Source organism: Chrysochloris asiatica, unplaced genomic scaffold (assembly GCF_000296735.1).
Source record: "Chrysochloris asiatica unplaced genomic scaffold, ChrAsi1.0 scaffold00045, whole genome shotgun sequence".
Lineage (NCBI taxonomy): Eukaryota > Metazoa > Chordata > Mammalia > Afrosoricida > Chrysochloridae > Chrysochloris > Chrysochloris asiatica.
In genome coordinates, this window is record NW_006408563.1 from 129,618 (window position 1) to 143,052 (window position 13,435).

Here is a 13,435-nt window from a genome sequence, read left to right on the forward strand (position 1 = left end):
CACTGGTGATGCTGTAGGCTAAGCACTGGACTGCTAACCACAAGGTTGCCAGTTCAAACCCATCAGCCACTCCACAGCAAAAAAATTAAGCTTTCTGCTTCCATAAAGATTCACAGCCTCAGAAACCCTATAGAGGGTCGCTATGAGTCAGAACGGACTCAATGACACCTATCAATAATAGCAAAGTGCTTGGAACAGTGCCTGATATATAGTATGCATTATATGTTTGTTCATCTGTTTTCCTATTGTTTTAATTTTCTAATTGCTCACCATTTTCTTGGAAGTTTCTGGGGAAAGAACAGAGAGACACATAAGTAAATGAGAAAGCCCAGTTGCAGATTGTCAATAGGAAAATAAGGATGAGAAAAAAGTGCTAAATTTAAACTGATTTAAATATACTTGATAGTAAATTTAGAACATTTTATTATTAAACTTTTCATAGCTTACTAGTACTACCATCAGTGCTGGTACTGACACATCTATCTTATTGTAAGAAAAATCAAAAGTAACTCAACAACTGAAACCTTGTCTTTGGAAGTGAAAATCTATGCCATAGATTATTAATTTTACAAGTCAAGATAGATATTTACTATAGAACAGCAGTTTGACGCTCCAGAGTGGTACACATATTTACTTACTTGCCTCAGCAAAAATCAAGATTTATTGCCTTTCAAGATAAATTTTGACTAAATATTGACTTTAGGTTCTCTATCATTGCTTACCTGAAAGACCAATAAATCTTGCCACTTCTCAACTTGAGTTGGAATCTACTTAGTAGTTATTAATGTATTTTGGACCATTTTAATCTAACAACATTCCATGAAATTAACCAAACAAGCTTTATAAAGTTAAGCAAGAATCTAAAAAGTCATTACATTTTCAGAAGTCAGGAATTACCTTTCATTGCAATTTTTACATTGTGTTTTACTTAAATATAGTACATGTACCCCTGTTAATACAAGAGACCATAAAAGTAAAATCTGATTTTAAAAAAGCAAAACAAAAAATTCACTTGATAGCCTTTTACATTTTAAACCAATTGTATTGAAATTGGATTTTTTTAAAAAAAGAGGTTGCCTTAGTTCTACAAGTTGTTAGACTAATATATGCTGGCGTCCGTCTTGGATAATTGGTATCTGTTGGTCTCAGTCTTGGTCTAGTCTGTCTGTCTACCTATCTTTGTCTCTAGGCAGAATACGTCTTGGGCACTCACTACCATTCTAATACTTTACAAGCATATCATTTGACATGTCTCCTGTGTTGAAAGGTAAATTCTTTAGTTGTGTACATTCATTTTGTCCAAGAGGAGCATTTACTTCTGTTGTATTTTTAAGGACCTAGCTCTCTTAGCAACAGTGGCAGTACTTTGTACAAGTGCCAGCTTGTGTTGTCATAAATGTCTGTTGGCCAAAGTAGAAACCGTTTCCTCCTAAATGTTCCTTGTGCTTTTTAACATGTGTCAGCCCTTTGTGCAGCACAACTTTATGAGTACAAGTTTTGGCTAACTATGAGTGGCAGTTTCTCATATATAACCTTTCACTGCTATAAAAGTCATTTGTAGATGAAAAAAAAAAAAAATGAAGCAGAACAGAAAGAAATTCTTTTCTGATGAACAGAAATGACTTTTAGTATATAGCTCTGGAAACAACCCATCAGTGCATTTCACCAAAGTTATATTTCAATGTGTGCGTTCTCTTCTAACCTTGAAGTTTTCACCCCCTGAGATGAGAATTCAGTATCAAGGGATGTAAAACCTTATGAACAAAATAATTTTGAAGAGTTGCAGTCTTGAGTGAGCCCACAAACTCAACAAAGGGGTGTTAGCAGTGTGCCCAATTCTTCACAGTAGAATTTTAGGTGGTATACAATTCATTTGTCTTGAGTTCCCCTTTTGTTCTTTTAGCTTCAGTAAGATGCTTGTGAATGCTGTTTGCCTTGTAACAGATAAAAATGCATACTCCATGTCATTTGTGTTCATGTGCCCAAGTTTTCATCCAAAGGCCAAATGTACTAATTGATTTATTTTATGACTAAGTAGATAGCTCTTGCATTATTGATCGATGCCTTATCCTAAAGATGTAAATAGAGTAACTTGGCTGCTTGAGATGGGAAGTCTTGGATAACTTATTTCTAAATACTTATAAATAAAACCATTTATTTTTCACTCTTGCCCCCTTTCCACAACTATTGTGTAGAATTTCTTAGTCACAGTCCCACCCATATTAACCCTCACTTATATATCAGTTTCATTTCCTCAATGGTGGAGGATACAGCTCTGAGACAAAAATTTGCTTTGCCTCCCCGTCCTTTGTTGTTAGGTGCAGTTGAGTCAATTCTAACTATTGGCGACCCTGTATAGGGTTTCTGAAGAGTGGCTAGTGAGCTTGAACCTCCGACTTTGTGGTTCAAACCAACTTTGCAGTCTAGCACATCAACCTGCAGTGCCATACCAGGATTCCCGTCCTTTAGTGAATATCCAAGCTATATTGTAAATATCACTGCTTCCTGTGTCTAATCATTTAAATACTGTGCTATGTATGCCCAGGCTCAAGACCAGAACTTTCAGTTGTGCAACAAAAGTGACCCTTGTTTAGCGGGAACAAGTCCTTACAGCAAGAATCATTCCCACCCCCTCCACACACAGAATAGACAGGGATGGGCAACTCGGACATTGGCTACCCAAAACAGGAGGCGGGGGGCTACAAAGGCAAGAAGTGACTGGCTTACAAGCTTTCAAGAGGGAACCTAGATCCAGAGGGCCTGGAGGAAGGTAGAATCTCCAGTGAGTAGTATTCAATCTGTCTAGGCGGGGCTGATGCAATGAAATGCAGACGGGTCTCTTGTGATACAATAGTGAATAATTTTTATCAGGACTGATTGTGAGGGTTGGAAATGTAAAGGTAGACATTTTATAGCAAGGAGGGGAGTGATTCATTTTCCAGTCTAAGAGCTGAGGTCCCTAGGACCATCAAGGGAGAAGAGCAGAGAGCGGGACCCTACCTACAGAAGCAGTGATGCCTGAAATGGAGGCAGACGTGACGACGTGGAGCGATGGAGCAGCTGGAGACTTTAGATCCAGAGAGGGAGAGCTACATTGTGCTGAAGACCTGGGGGGTACGGGGGAAGGATTGCAGGGTATACCCTTTGGTTGGTTGATGATGCATGGAGGGGATTGTAACCATGGCAATGAGATGATATATGATAGAATGAATGTAAAACTAATGTTCTCCCATGTAAACTATCACATAATTCACACAAAAAATTTAAGAAAAAAAAAAAAAAAGTGACCCTTGTTTTAAAAATTCCATGTTCAACACTTAACTAGTCAATGAGCCTATAGTCTATAAGCTAGGAAAGCTAAGTTCTTTATGACTTTTTTCCCCAATGCCTATCATGTAGCAAGTTTTCATTTTGGGAAATCTGTTCTCAAGAGACCATGATCAAAGTCTAGATCTTCCAGTAACTTTTTTTTTTGAGTTTTTATTGTGAATTATGTGGGTTCACATGGGAGAACATGAGTTCCACATTCAGCTTATTGTATTTTGTTTCATTGCAATGATTACAATCCCCTCTATGTATCATCAAACAACCAAAGGGTACACCCCACAGGCCTGCCCGGCCCCCAAGGTCAGCACACAGCTTCTCTCCCTCCCTGAGCCAAGTGTCCCCAGCCACTCCATCTGTCCACGTCATCGTCTCTGCCTCCATTTCTGGAGTCACTGCTTCTCTGGGTAGTGTCCCACACTCTGCTCTTCTCACTTGAGAGTCCCAGGGACCTCTGCTCCTGCACTGCAAAATGAGTCACTCCCCTCCTTTTGTTACAAAAATCTACCTTTACATTTCCGACCCTCATAGTCAGTCCTGATAGCAATTATTCACTGTTGTACCACAAGAGTCTTATCCCCATCTCCTTTCATTAGCCTCATACCAACAGATTTCCAGTAACATTTTACAGTTTTTAACACATTTTCCTTTCTCCTGCCAGGACAGTGGAGACAGGTGAAGAGAAGACAATCCCCTACCCTACTCCTATGAGTTTTCTCCTGACAACAAGCAGAGAGGGTGAAACTCAACAGCTTTGCATTTTTGCCCTGCGCCCCCTACTTTTACAGAACAAATAAAAATGCATCCTCCCACTCTCTCTTTTCCTCACTTTTATAGAAGCACCCTTTCTCCTTTCTTTTCATTTGCCTCTTTTCTATTCTTAAAATGTTTCTACCTTCCAAATACAAAACACTGGATTTAGCAAATTTGGTTAAAGCTTAATTTAAGAGATGGAAAAGAAAGGCGTGACTGATCCACACTTAGAAAGTGTGAGTCTGGCTTCTTTCCTCATAACTTCTTTGTTATGATCCATGCTGACCAGAGGAACGAGGGCTGAGGTTGGTAGCCATGAAGTGGAGAAAACATGGTTGGCATCTCCTCAAGGTCTCGGCTTTAGTAACACCGCATTGCAGCCAATTGAGCTAACTAAGTGTGCTGTTTAGAAGAAAGATGGTGCCTTTGTGGAGAATTATGCCAAAATTTCTGCTTCAGCCCCCAGCAACAGATCCTTTTGGGTGTCTTTAGTGAAAACCACTTGGGAAACAAACTATACATGTAGCACATAGGATTTTGGTTCTATGGTGACATTTGTTTCCCAAAGTGTATCAGAGGGGGAAGCTAAGCTCTTCAGAGCATGTCTTCACTAAAGATTTGAAGTGGGTTGGGAAGCAATAAATAAATAAATAATAATTTTTACAAAGACCAGTGGGTTCTCTTGTGTGATAGGTTTTTGTTCCTATGAATTGAATGCATACTCTGGAAAGTTTCTAAAAGAGACTGGGAAGAATGTATTTGCTTTGATCCAACATGGGGAGTGTTCTCTACTACAAATGCCCTTTAATTTAGAAGCACTGTTGAAAAGTCTGTTTGAAAGTACATAAAAATATAATATGTAAATAAGCTCTAATTAGTTATTCCAATTATCTCTACTTTGTGGTTCTATTTTTGCTGCCCATAATGTAGCCAGTCAGATCCAGCTTTGGCTCCCTCCAAAAAATGTGTTTGTAACAATCATTAGTAAGAAAACACATTTCTTTTCTCTTGTTGAAAACCTCTCATCCAAGTAAAACCCCAGATAGTATATTTTTATGGGGATTTGCTTCAGACATTTTTAGCTCATGATTTGTTAGTGTGATATTAAAGAAGGAAATCTTGCAATTAATTGAAAGAATGGATGTTTCCTTCAAGTAAGTGCCCTGTTGATTTTTCAGAAAATGAATCTGCATCAGACTTCAGTTTAACTTGAAGGTTGTATAACCGTGATGGGTGGTGTTAAAATGACAACAGCAATCTCCAATGGCCTCTTTTCTCTTGCCTTGAACAGGTTGCCAGAGATCCATAGGCCTTTCCAACGGGAAAGCAAATGTGTGTAATTACAGTGGGTGGTACTACTGCAGCAGCTGCCATGTCGACGACAGTTTTCTTATCCCGGCCCGCATAGTCCACAACTGGGATACTTCCAAATACAAGGTAGGTGTAAACATTTCGTTTACTTAATAACTGCAGCTCGGGTGTTCATGTCCTGTCAAGTGGATTATAAAGATCATGGCGTAACATAGTTTGGAACAAATTTGATTAGGTATTCTCATAAAAGCTATACAATCTTATCTAATCCCTCTTAAATATCATTTCATAGTTAAAAGCCTTCTTAATTATGGCTCTTATTAATTTCCTCTTTAAAAGTAACAACCGCTTTTACTTCTGGGCCTTGATAATTAATTGTCGATTGTTGTTGTTGTTAAGTGCCATCGAGTCGGTTCCAACCCATAGCGACCCTGTACAGGGTTTCTGAGGAGTGGCTGGTGAGCTTGAACTGCCAACGTTGCAGTTCAAATGACCTCGCAGTCCAGCGCAAGAAGAGGGAATTTTGATAGAGAGATGCTGTTTTGTTATTTTTCAATTAGGTATCTTCTCCAACATCACAACCCTATATTGTTGTTAAGTGCCATCAGGTCGGCTCTGACGCATAGTGACCCTGTATAGGGTTTCCAAGGAGTTACCAGTGTGTTTGAACAGCCGACCTTTTGGTATGCAGTCCAGTTCTTGATGTCATCCCACAACACTCTGGTCTTCGGTCTTTAGTGTTTAGTGTATCAATATGTTCTTCAGATGATCTCTAAATTCAGGTGGGATATATTCAAGGTTATATTTTGACTCTCGTGGATTTGTTTTCATTTTCTTAAGCTTCAGTTTGAATTTGCATGTAAGCAACTGATGTTCTGTTCCACAGTCTGCCCCTGGCTTTGTTTTGACTGGTGGTAATGGAGCTTTTCCATCATCTCTTTCCACAGATGTAGTCAATTTGATTTCTAAGTATTCCATCTGATGAGGTCCATGTGTATAGTTGTCTCTTATGCTGTCTAAAGAAGGTATCTGAAATGAACAAACCATTAACTTTGCAGTATTCTATCATGGCATCTCCAGCATCATTTCGATCACCAAGGCCATATTTTCCAACTATTGATCCTTCCTCTTTGCTCCCAACCTTTGCATTCCAATCACCAGTAATGATCAATACATCTTGATTGCAAGTTTGATCAATTTCAGATTGAAGAAGTTGGTAGAATTCTTCTATTTCATCCTCACTGGCTTTAGTGGTTGGTACGTAAATTTGAATAATAGTGGTATTAACTGGACTTCCCTGTAAGTGCATGGACATTATCCATCACAGACAGTACTGATCTGGATATGTTGTTTTTGACAATGAATGTAACAGCATTCGTCTTCAATCTGTCCTTCCTGGAGTAGTAAATGATGTGATTGTCAGATTCAAAATGGCCAAGACTAGTCCATTTCAGCTCACTAATGCCTAAGATATTGATGTTTATGTGTTCCATTTCATTTTTGACAGTTTCTAATTTTCCTAGATTCATACTTCATACATTCCATGTTCCAATTATTAATAGATATTACAGCTGTTTCTTTTCATTTTGAGTTGTGTCCCGTCAGAAAATGAAGGTCCCACGGGCTTTATTCCCACAGGCTTTACTCCATTTGTGCCATCACCATCAACGCTGTTTTGAGGAGGCAACTCTTCCCCAGTTTTTTTAGTTTTTGGAAGGCATTTTCAGTGCTTTCTAACCTGAGTGACTCATTTTCCAGCACTATATCTGACAGTGTTTTTCTGCTAGTCATAAGGTTTTCAGTGACTAAATATTCAGAATAGTTCGTCACTACCTCTTCCTAGTCTGTCTTTGTCTGGAAGCTCATCTGAAACCTGTCCACCACGGGTGACCCCGCTGGTTTTTAAATGCCGGTGGCATAGCTTCCAGAATCACAACAACTCACAAGCCACCACAGTATGACAAAGTGACAGACGAGTGGTGGAAGTAAGTAGATAGCTTGTGGAAATTCCCTTCATTTCCTTTGGAAGCTTCTCAGATTCTTTTATTTTAGCCTCTTTGATCCTAAAGAGACTAAAAACATAGTCCGAGTCTGTCTGGGGCATTCCTTTACCTCCTTCAGGAGAAAACAGGTGTCATTCCACTGACCCTCCTACAGACTTGTCTGTATCCACACTCATCCTCATTGTTTTCTCTCTGGATGTAGAAGAAACCTCACTCCTCTTATGGAAGGTTTGTTACTTCTTTCTTGTCTCATGATCTTAAATCCTCTCTTCTCCATCACAGCTTTGCCAAATCTGGTTGACTCTTGTCAGTTCTTATTCTACTGGACTTTGGGATACACTGTTTGACAAGGTGAACCAGACTCTCCTTGAATTCTCCCACCTTTACTCTGATGACACAACCCTTGATTCTCCTCCTCGTTCAAACTCTTCTTGCTCAATCACTTTCTTTGATTTTAATATTGGGATTCCCTAAGTTTCATACTTCTGGAGTCTTGGCGTGGTACTGTTGGATCAACACTGGAATGCTAGCTGCAAGGTTAATGGTTCAAACCCTCCAGCTGCTCATCGGAAACCCTATACAAGGTTGTTATGAGTGAGAACTGACTTGAGGACACTTAACAGCAACAGGCTTCATACCTTAGCTTTCTTTTCCTATTTTGTGCTCGTTCTAGTGGATTGTTCTCTTCCTGCTGTGTGTTCAACTACCAGGAGTCATATGAGTCCCACTTTTATTTCCAGCTTCAGTTTTTGTTTTTTTTTTTTTGCTGAAATCCAGATCTGTCTATTAAATTGTTAGTTGTTCTAATGGAACAAGTGGATTCTGTATGGTTTAGAATCAGGAAAGGTGTGTGTCAGAATTTATCCTTTTACTATATTTATTCAATCTGTATGATGAGCAAATAATCTGAAAAGCTGGAGTATATGAAGAAGAATGCAGGAAGACTCATTAACAATATAAATGACATCCAAGAGGACTTGAAGGACTAACTAATGAAAATCCATCACAGTCTATCACAATAACCTTCAGTAAGGATTACACTTCAATGTTAAGAAAATTAAAATCCTCACAACTGGGCCAATAAACAAAATCATGACAAATGGAAAAAAGAATGAAGTTGTCAAAGATTTCATTCTACTTGGATCCACTATGAATGCCATGGAAGTAACAGTCAAGAAGTAACAATGTAATACATTAGGCAAATCGACTGCATTAGACCAATTTAAAGTGTTAAAAAGCAAAAATGACACTTTGAGGACTAAGGTATTATGCTTTCCTAAGCTGGCCAATGAATAAGGAAGACCAAAGAAGAATTGATGCCTTGAATTATGGTGTTGGCAAAGAGTATTAAATATACCATGAACTTCCAGAAGAATGAATTTTGTCTTGGAAGAAATAAAGTCAGAATGCTCCTTAGAATAGAAGATGGCAAGACTTCATCTCATGTACTTTAGTCATGTTACCAGGTGGGTCCAGCCCTTGGTAAAGTGGAGCATCAGTGAAAAAGAGGAAGACTTTCAATGAGATGGATTGACACAGTGGCAGTAATAATAGGCTCAAACATAAGACTGAATGTGAGGATGGTGCAGGACCAGGCAGTGTTTTGTTCTGGTGTAGATAGGGTCACTATTAATTAGAGCGGACTCATGGTATCTAACAACAACAGTGGGCATCTCAACTTGAGTTTCCAACTAGTGCTCTTCAAGCTCTGTGGATTGTCGATTCTGACTCATGGCCACCCCATGTGTCCAGAGCAGATCTGTTCTGTGGGGGTTTCAAGGCTGTGACTTTTCAGAAACAGATTGCTAGGTTTGTCTTCTGAGACTCCTCTGGATAGGTTCAAACCATCAACTTTTGGGCTAATAGTCAAGCACTTAACCATCTGTACTACCCAGGAGCTCCTGTGGATTGGCTAGAGATATTGTATAATATTTCCACCCTTGCATAAACAAGGTAGAAGAATTTGGCAAATCTAGGAATCTAAGCCCCACTAGAGCGGCACTCTAGGCTTAGAATGCTGATATGGTCTTGTGTCCTGCCACATAACAGAGAGTTCTGTTGCCCTTTCCAGTTGGTATAATATATAATTAATCCTCATCCTCAGTAAGTGTCTTACTCTCTCTTGATCTCAATTTTTCAACTTTGTTGTTGTTGTTGTTAAGTGCTATCAGGTCAGTTCTGACTCATAGTGACCTTGTATACAGTTTCCTAGGAGCAGCTGGCGGGCTTGAACCAACTGACCTTGTAGTTGGCAGTCAAGTGCTTATCCTACAGTGTCACACCAGGACTCTAACTTTAGGGCAGAGATAATAATAGTACTTACTTCTTAGGGTTGCTGTTTTCTTAAATGAATGATTGTTATGTCTGACACATAGTAATCACTCAGTTAAGGACAGATCTTGCTATGATTATAAACAAGATAAATGAAATTCCATCTGTCTGACATATAAGACCTCTTCCTACCTTTTCTGGTAGTGCAGTGGTTAAGTTCTTGGCTGCTAATCAGAAAGTTGGAGGTTTGACCCACTAGCCACTCCATGGGGGAAAGAAACCGTGGCAGTCTGCTTCTATAAAAATTGATAGTCTTGGAAGCCCTATATGGTAGTTCTACTCTGTCTTATAAAGAACACTGGTAGGGCAGTGGATTATGAGCTGGGTTACTAACCACAAGGTTAGTAGTTTGAATCTACTAGTCACTCCGTCGGAGAAAGATGAGGCTACTCCCTTAAAAATTTACAGCCTTGGAAATCCTATACTGGGTCACAGTAAGTCAGAATCACCTCAATGGCAGTGGGACAGACGAGTGGCATGCCTTTCTAGCCCCTCCACACACTATCTCCCGCTGGTCTCTAGCTTCATTCAGACTGCACTCTTTCCTGTTCCCCAGTCATAGCACACTGTTTCACACCTTTCCCTTCCTCTTGTCCTCACTCACTATGGCAAATCCTAAAACCCAGCTTAACCTTCATTTCCTCTCCGGATTCTTGCCTTCCCCTCTTCCAGACAGAGCTATCATCTTCTCCTCTGTAACTTGTACTTGACACTCTGAATGTAGCCTATAAATATATTTGCCATGTGTGTATTAGATAAAAATGTATTTAGAGGGAAGGAGTACTCATTGAGGTTGGCTTGTGTGAATCTGCTTAGAGCAGAACTTTTACCAACTCACAGAGGTACATAGAGAGCAAGTAAGCGAAGCTGCCCAGCCCTGCAATCTGGGGAGAGAGCTTGAGCTGGTGGGACATGCCAGCAAAATACATGTCAATTAGTGGAGCTAAGCAGAAAAGGTGGTACCAAATGAGGGAACAGAAAAATCGGGCATGCTTATTAAGACATAAGATAGAGGAGGAGATTCAATTCTGCTTGCAATGAGTATTAAGAGCCATTGAAGCCATCAATTTAGCCATCACTGACATTTGTAATCTTTCTATAAAGCAGACTTGTGGTGGTCGTTCAAGTACCAATATTTGATTCTGAGAGGAGACATAACTGATTGATGGTTTTATGTGTGCTCATCTCATCTATGTGGCACATGAGAAAAATCTTCGCCAGGTTATTCCTTCCCAAGTTCTTGGTGGACCAGGAAAAATTTAAAGGCAAAAATGAAGCTGGTCGATTTTATCTGGATCATCTCTTAGTGGCATTAAGTAACTATAGTCAATTTAGTCCAGTATCTGTCTGTCTTTTCTCAGACACTAGGTTTTAACTTATGCTTCTAATTGTGAGAATCAATTTAGGCCTATCAGTTTCCAAGACCAGACATCTTTCTATTAGATCTGCTTGCTGACCTTAATAGCAAGTACGTGACTGGCTTGAATATCCATTTAAAAGAGTGAAAAAACGGTTGTGCAGAGCAGAATGAAATCTGTCCTCTTAAGCATTTCCTTGTCTGCACACTGGAGTAATAATAATCCTAATTATTTTTAAAGCAGGATTTCACCTCTTTTCCGGTGTACATCTTGAAGATTGAATTGAGCTCCAGGATTTCCCAGCTGCTAAACCCTATCCTTCAAATTCTATAGCTATTTTCTAATGAAATTCTCTTTGAAGATAACTTTTCCCTTAGTCTTCATTTCAAAAAAATCAGGATGACAAAGAGGTAACTTTGGTGGGTAACTCAAACTTTGTCTCAGATCTACGTAAATAGTTCCCCCTGGTTTTGCATTTCTTTTTTTTACACCACTCACCCCCCCCACCCCCATATCCTAGGCTGAACATTCACATTCCTTTTAGCTAGGGGTTTTCCATGTTACATAAACCATGTCCTGTCTCCACATCTTGAGAGGCATTCATGGCAAGCTCTGTTGCCCTTACATAGATAGAAAATAGCTAGCTGATGGGGGAAAACCACTTGATCAGAGTCATTTGGAGATTTTGAGAACAAATCATAATTAAACTTAAGTTCTCCTGATTATTTGTCCATTAGCCCACAGTGCCTGTTTTAGTAGGAACAAGTATTATGGTCAGGGTCAATTTTGTTAAGACAACTTTTGGCCAATGATTTCTCACAAAGGAATGAGAGAAAACATTAGAAGGAAGTATGTTATACTAAAGTGCTGAGTGGTTATTTTACCGTGGTAGGATTTGGGGTAATTTTTTTCTCCTGATATTTTATATCCTCTAAATTTTCAACATAAATTTCAAGTAAAGTAGAGTTGAGCTTAATGACGTGAATGAACTAAAGCTTTTGGGACTTTTATTTGCTGATGAGGCATGACTCAAAATAAGAAGAAACAGCAAACAACCATTAATAATCAGAATGTGGAGTGTATGAAGTATGAGTCTAAGAAAATTGGAAATTTTCAAAAATTAAATGGAATGCATAAAAATACACATCCTAGGCATTAGTGAGTGGAAATGAATTGGCATTAGTTGTTTTGAATCAGAAATCATACGGTCTACCATGCCAAGAATGACAAATGAAAGAGGAATGGTGCCATATTCATTGTCAAAAGGAATATTTCAAGGACTCCTGGTGTTGCACTGAATGATATGCACTGGACTGCTATCCATAAGGTTGGCAGTTCAAAACCACCAGCTGCTTCTCGGAAACCCTATACAGAGTCACTGTGAGTTGCAACCAACTCGACAACACTTAACAACAACATCCTGAGCTACAACACTGTCAGTGATAGGTTAATATCCATACACCAACAAAAAAGTCCAGTTAATATGACTATTATTCAAATTTATATGCAACCACTAATGCAAAAGACTACCACTCATCTGTCAGTTTGTCATACTGTGGTGGCTTGTGCATTGCTGTGATTCTGGAAGCTATGCCATGTGTATTTTAAATACCAACAGGGTCAGCCATGTTGGACAGGTTTCAGATGAGCTTCCAGAGGAAGACAGACTAGGAAGAAGGAGTGACGAACTACTTCTGAATATTTAGTCACTGAAAACCTTATAAATAGCAGAGAAACACTGTCAGATATAGTGCTGGAAAATGAGCCCCTCAGGTTGGAAGGCACTCAAAATGCTACCAGGGAAGAACTGCCTCCTCAAAGTAGAATTGACTGTGATAATGTGAATGGAGTAAAGACCATGGGAGTAAAGCCCATGAGGCCTTCTTTGCTGATAGGGAACAACTTAAAATGAAGAGAAACAGCTGTAAACATCCTTTAATAATTGGAATATGGAATGACTGTACGAAGTATGAATCTAGTCAATTGGAAATTGTCAAAAATTGAAATAAAACACATAAACACTGATATCTTAGGCATTAGTGAGCTGAAATGGAGTAACATTGACCATTCAGAATCTGACAAACACATGGTTTACTATGAAGGGAATGACAAATTGAAGAGGAATGGTGTTGCTTTCATTGTCAAAAGGAACATACAAGATCAGTCATGAGGTACAACGCTGTCTGTGATAGGGTAATATCTATGCGCCTACAGGGAAGACCAGTTAATAACACTATTATTCAAATTTATGCACCAACCACTAAAGTTAGTAAGGAAGAAATAGAAGAATTCTATTTCTTCAATCTGAAATCTATCAAACATGCAATCAAGATGTATTGCTCATTACTGGTGATT

At 39.1% G+C, this 13,435-nt stretch overlaps 1 protein-coding gene across 1 annotated transcript in view; it reads left to right on the forward strand.

The window, feature by feature from the left end:
• Positions 1-13,435, forward strand: part of PLEKHM3 (pleckstrin homology domain containing, family M, member 3) — a 225,939-nt gene that overhangs the window by 62,347 nt on the left and 150,157 nt on the right. The window contains exon 3 of the mRNA XM_006861934.1: positions 5,369-5,514. Within this exon, the coding sequence (XP_006861996.1) occupies positions 5,369-5,514 (146 nt within the window). The remainder of the gene's footprint in view (positions 1-5,368; positions 5,515-13,435) is intronic.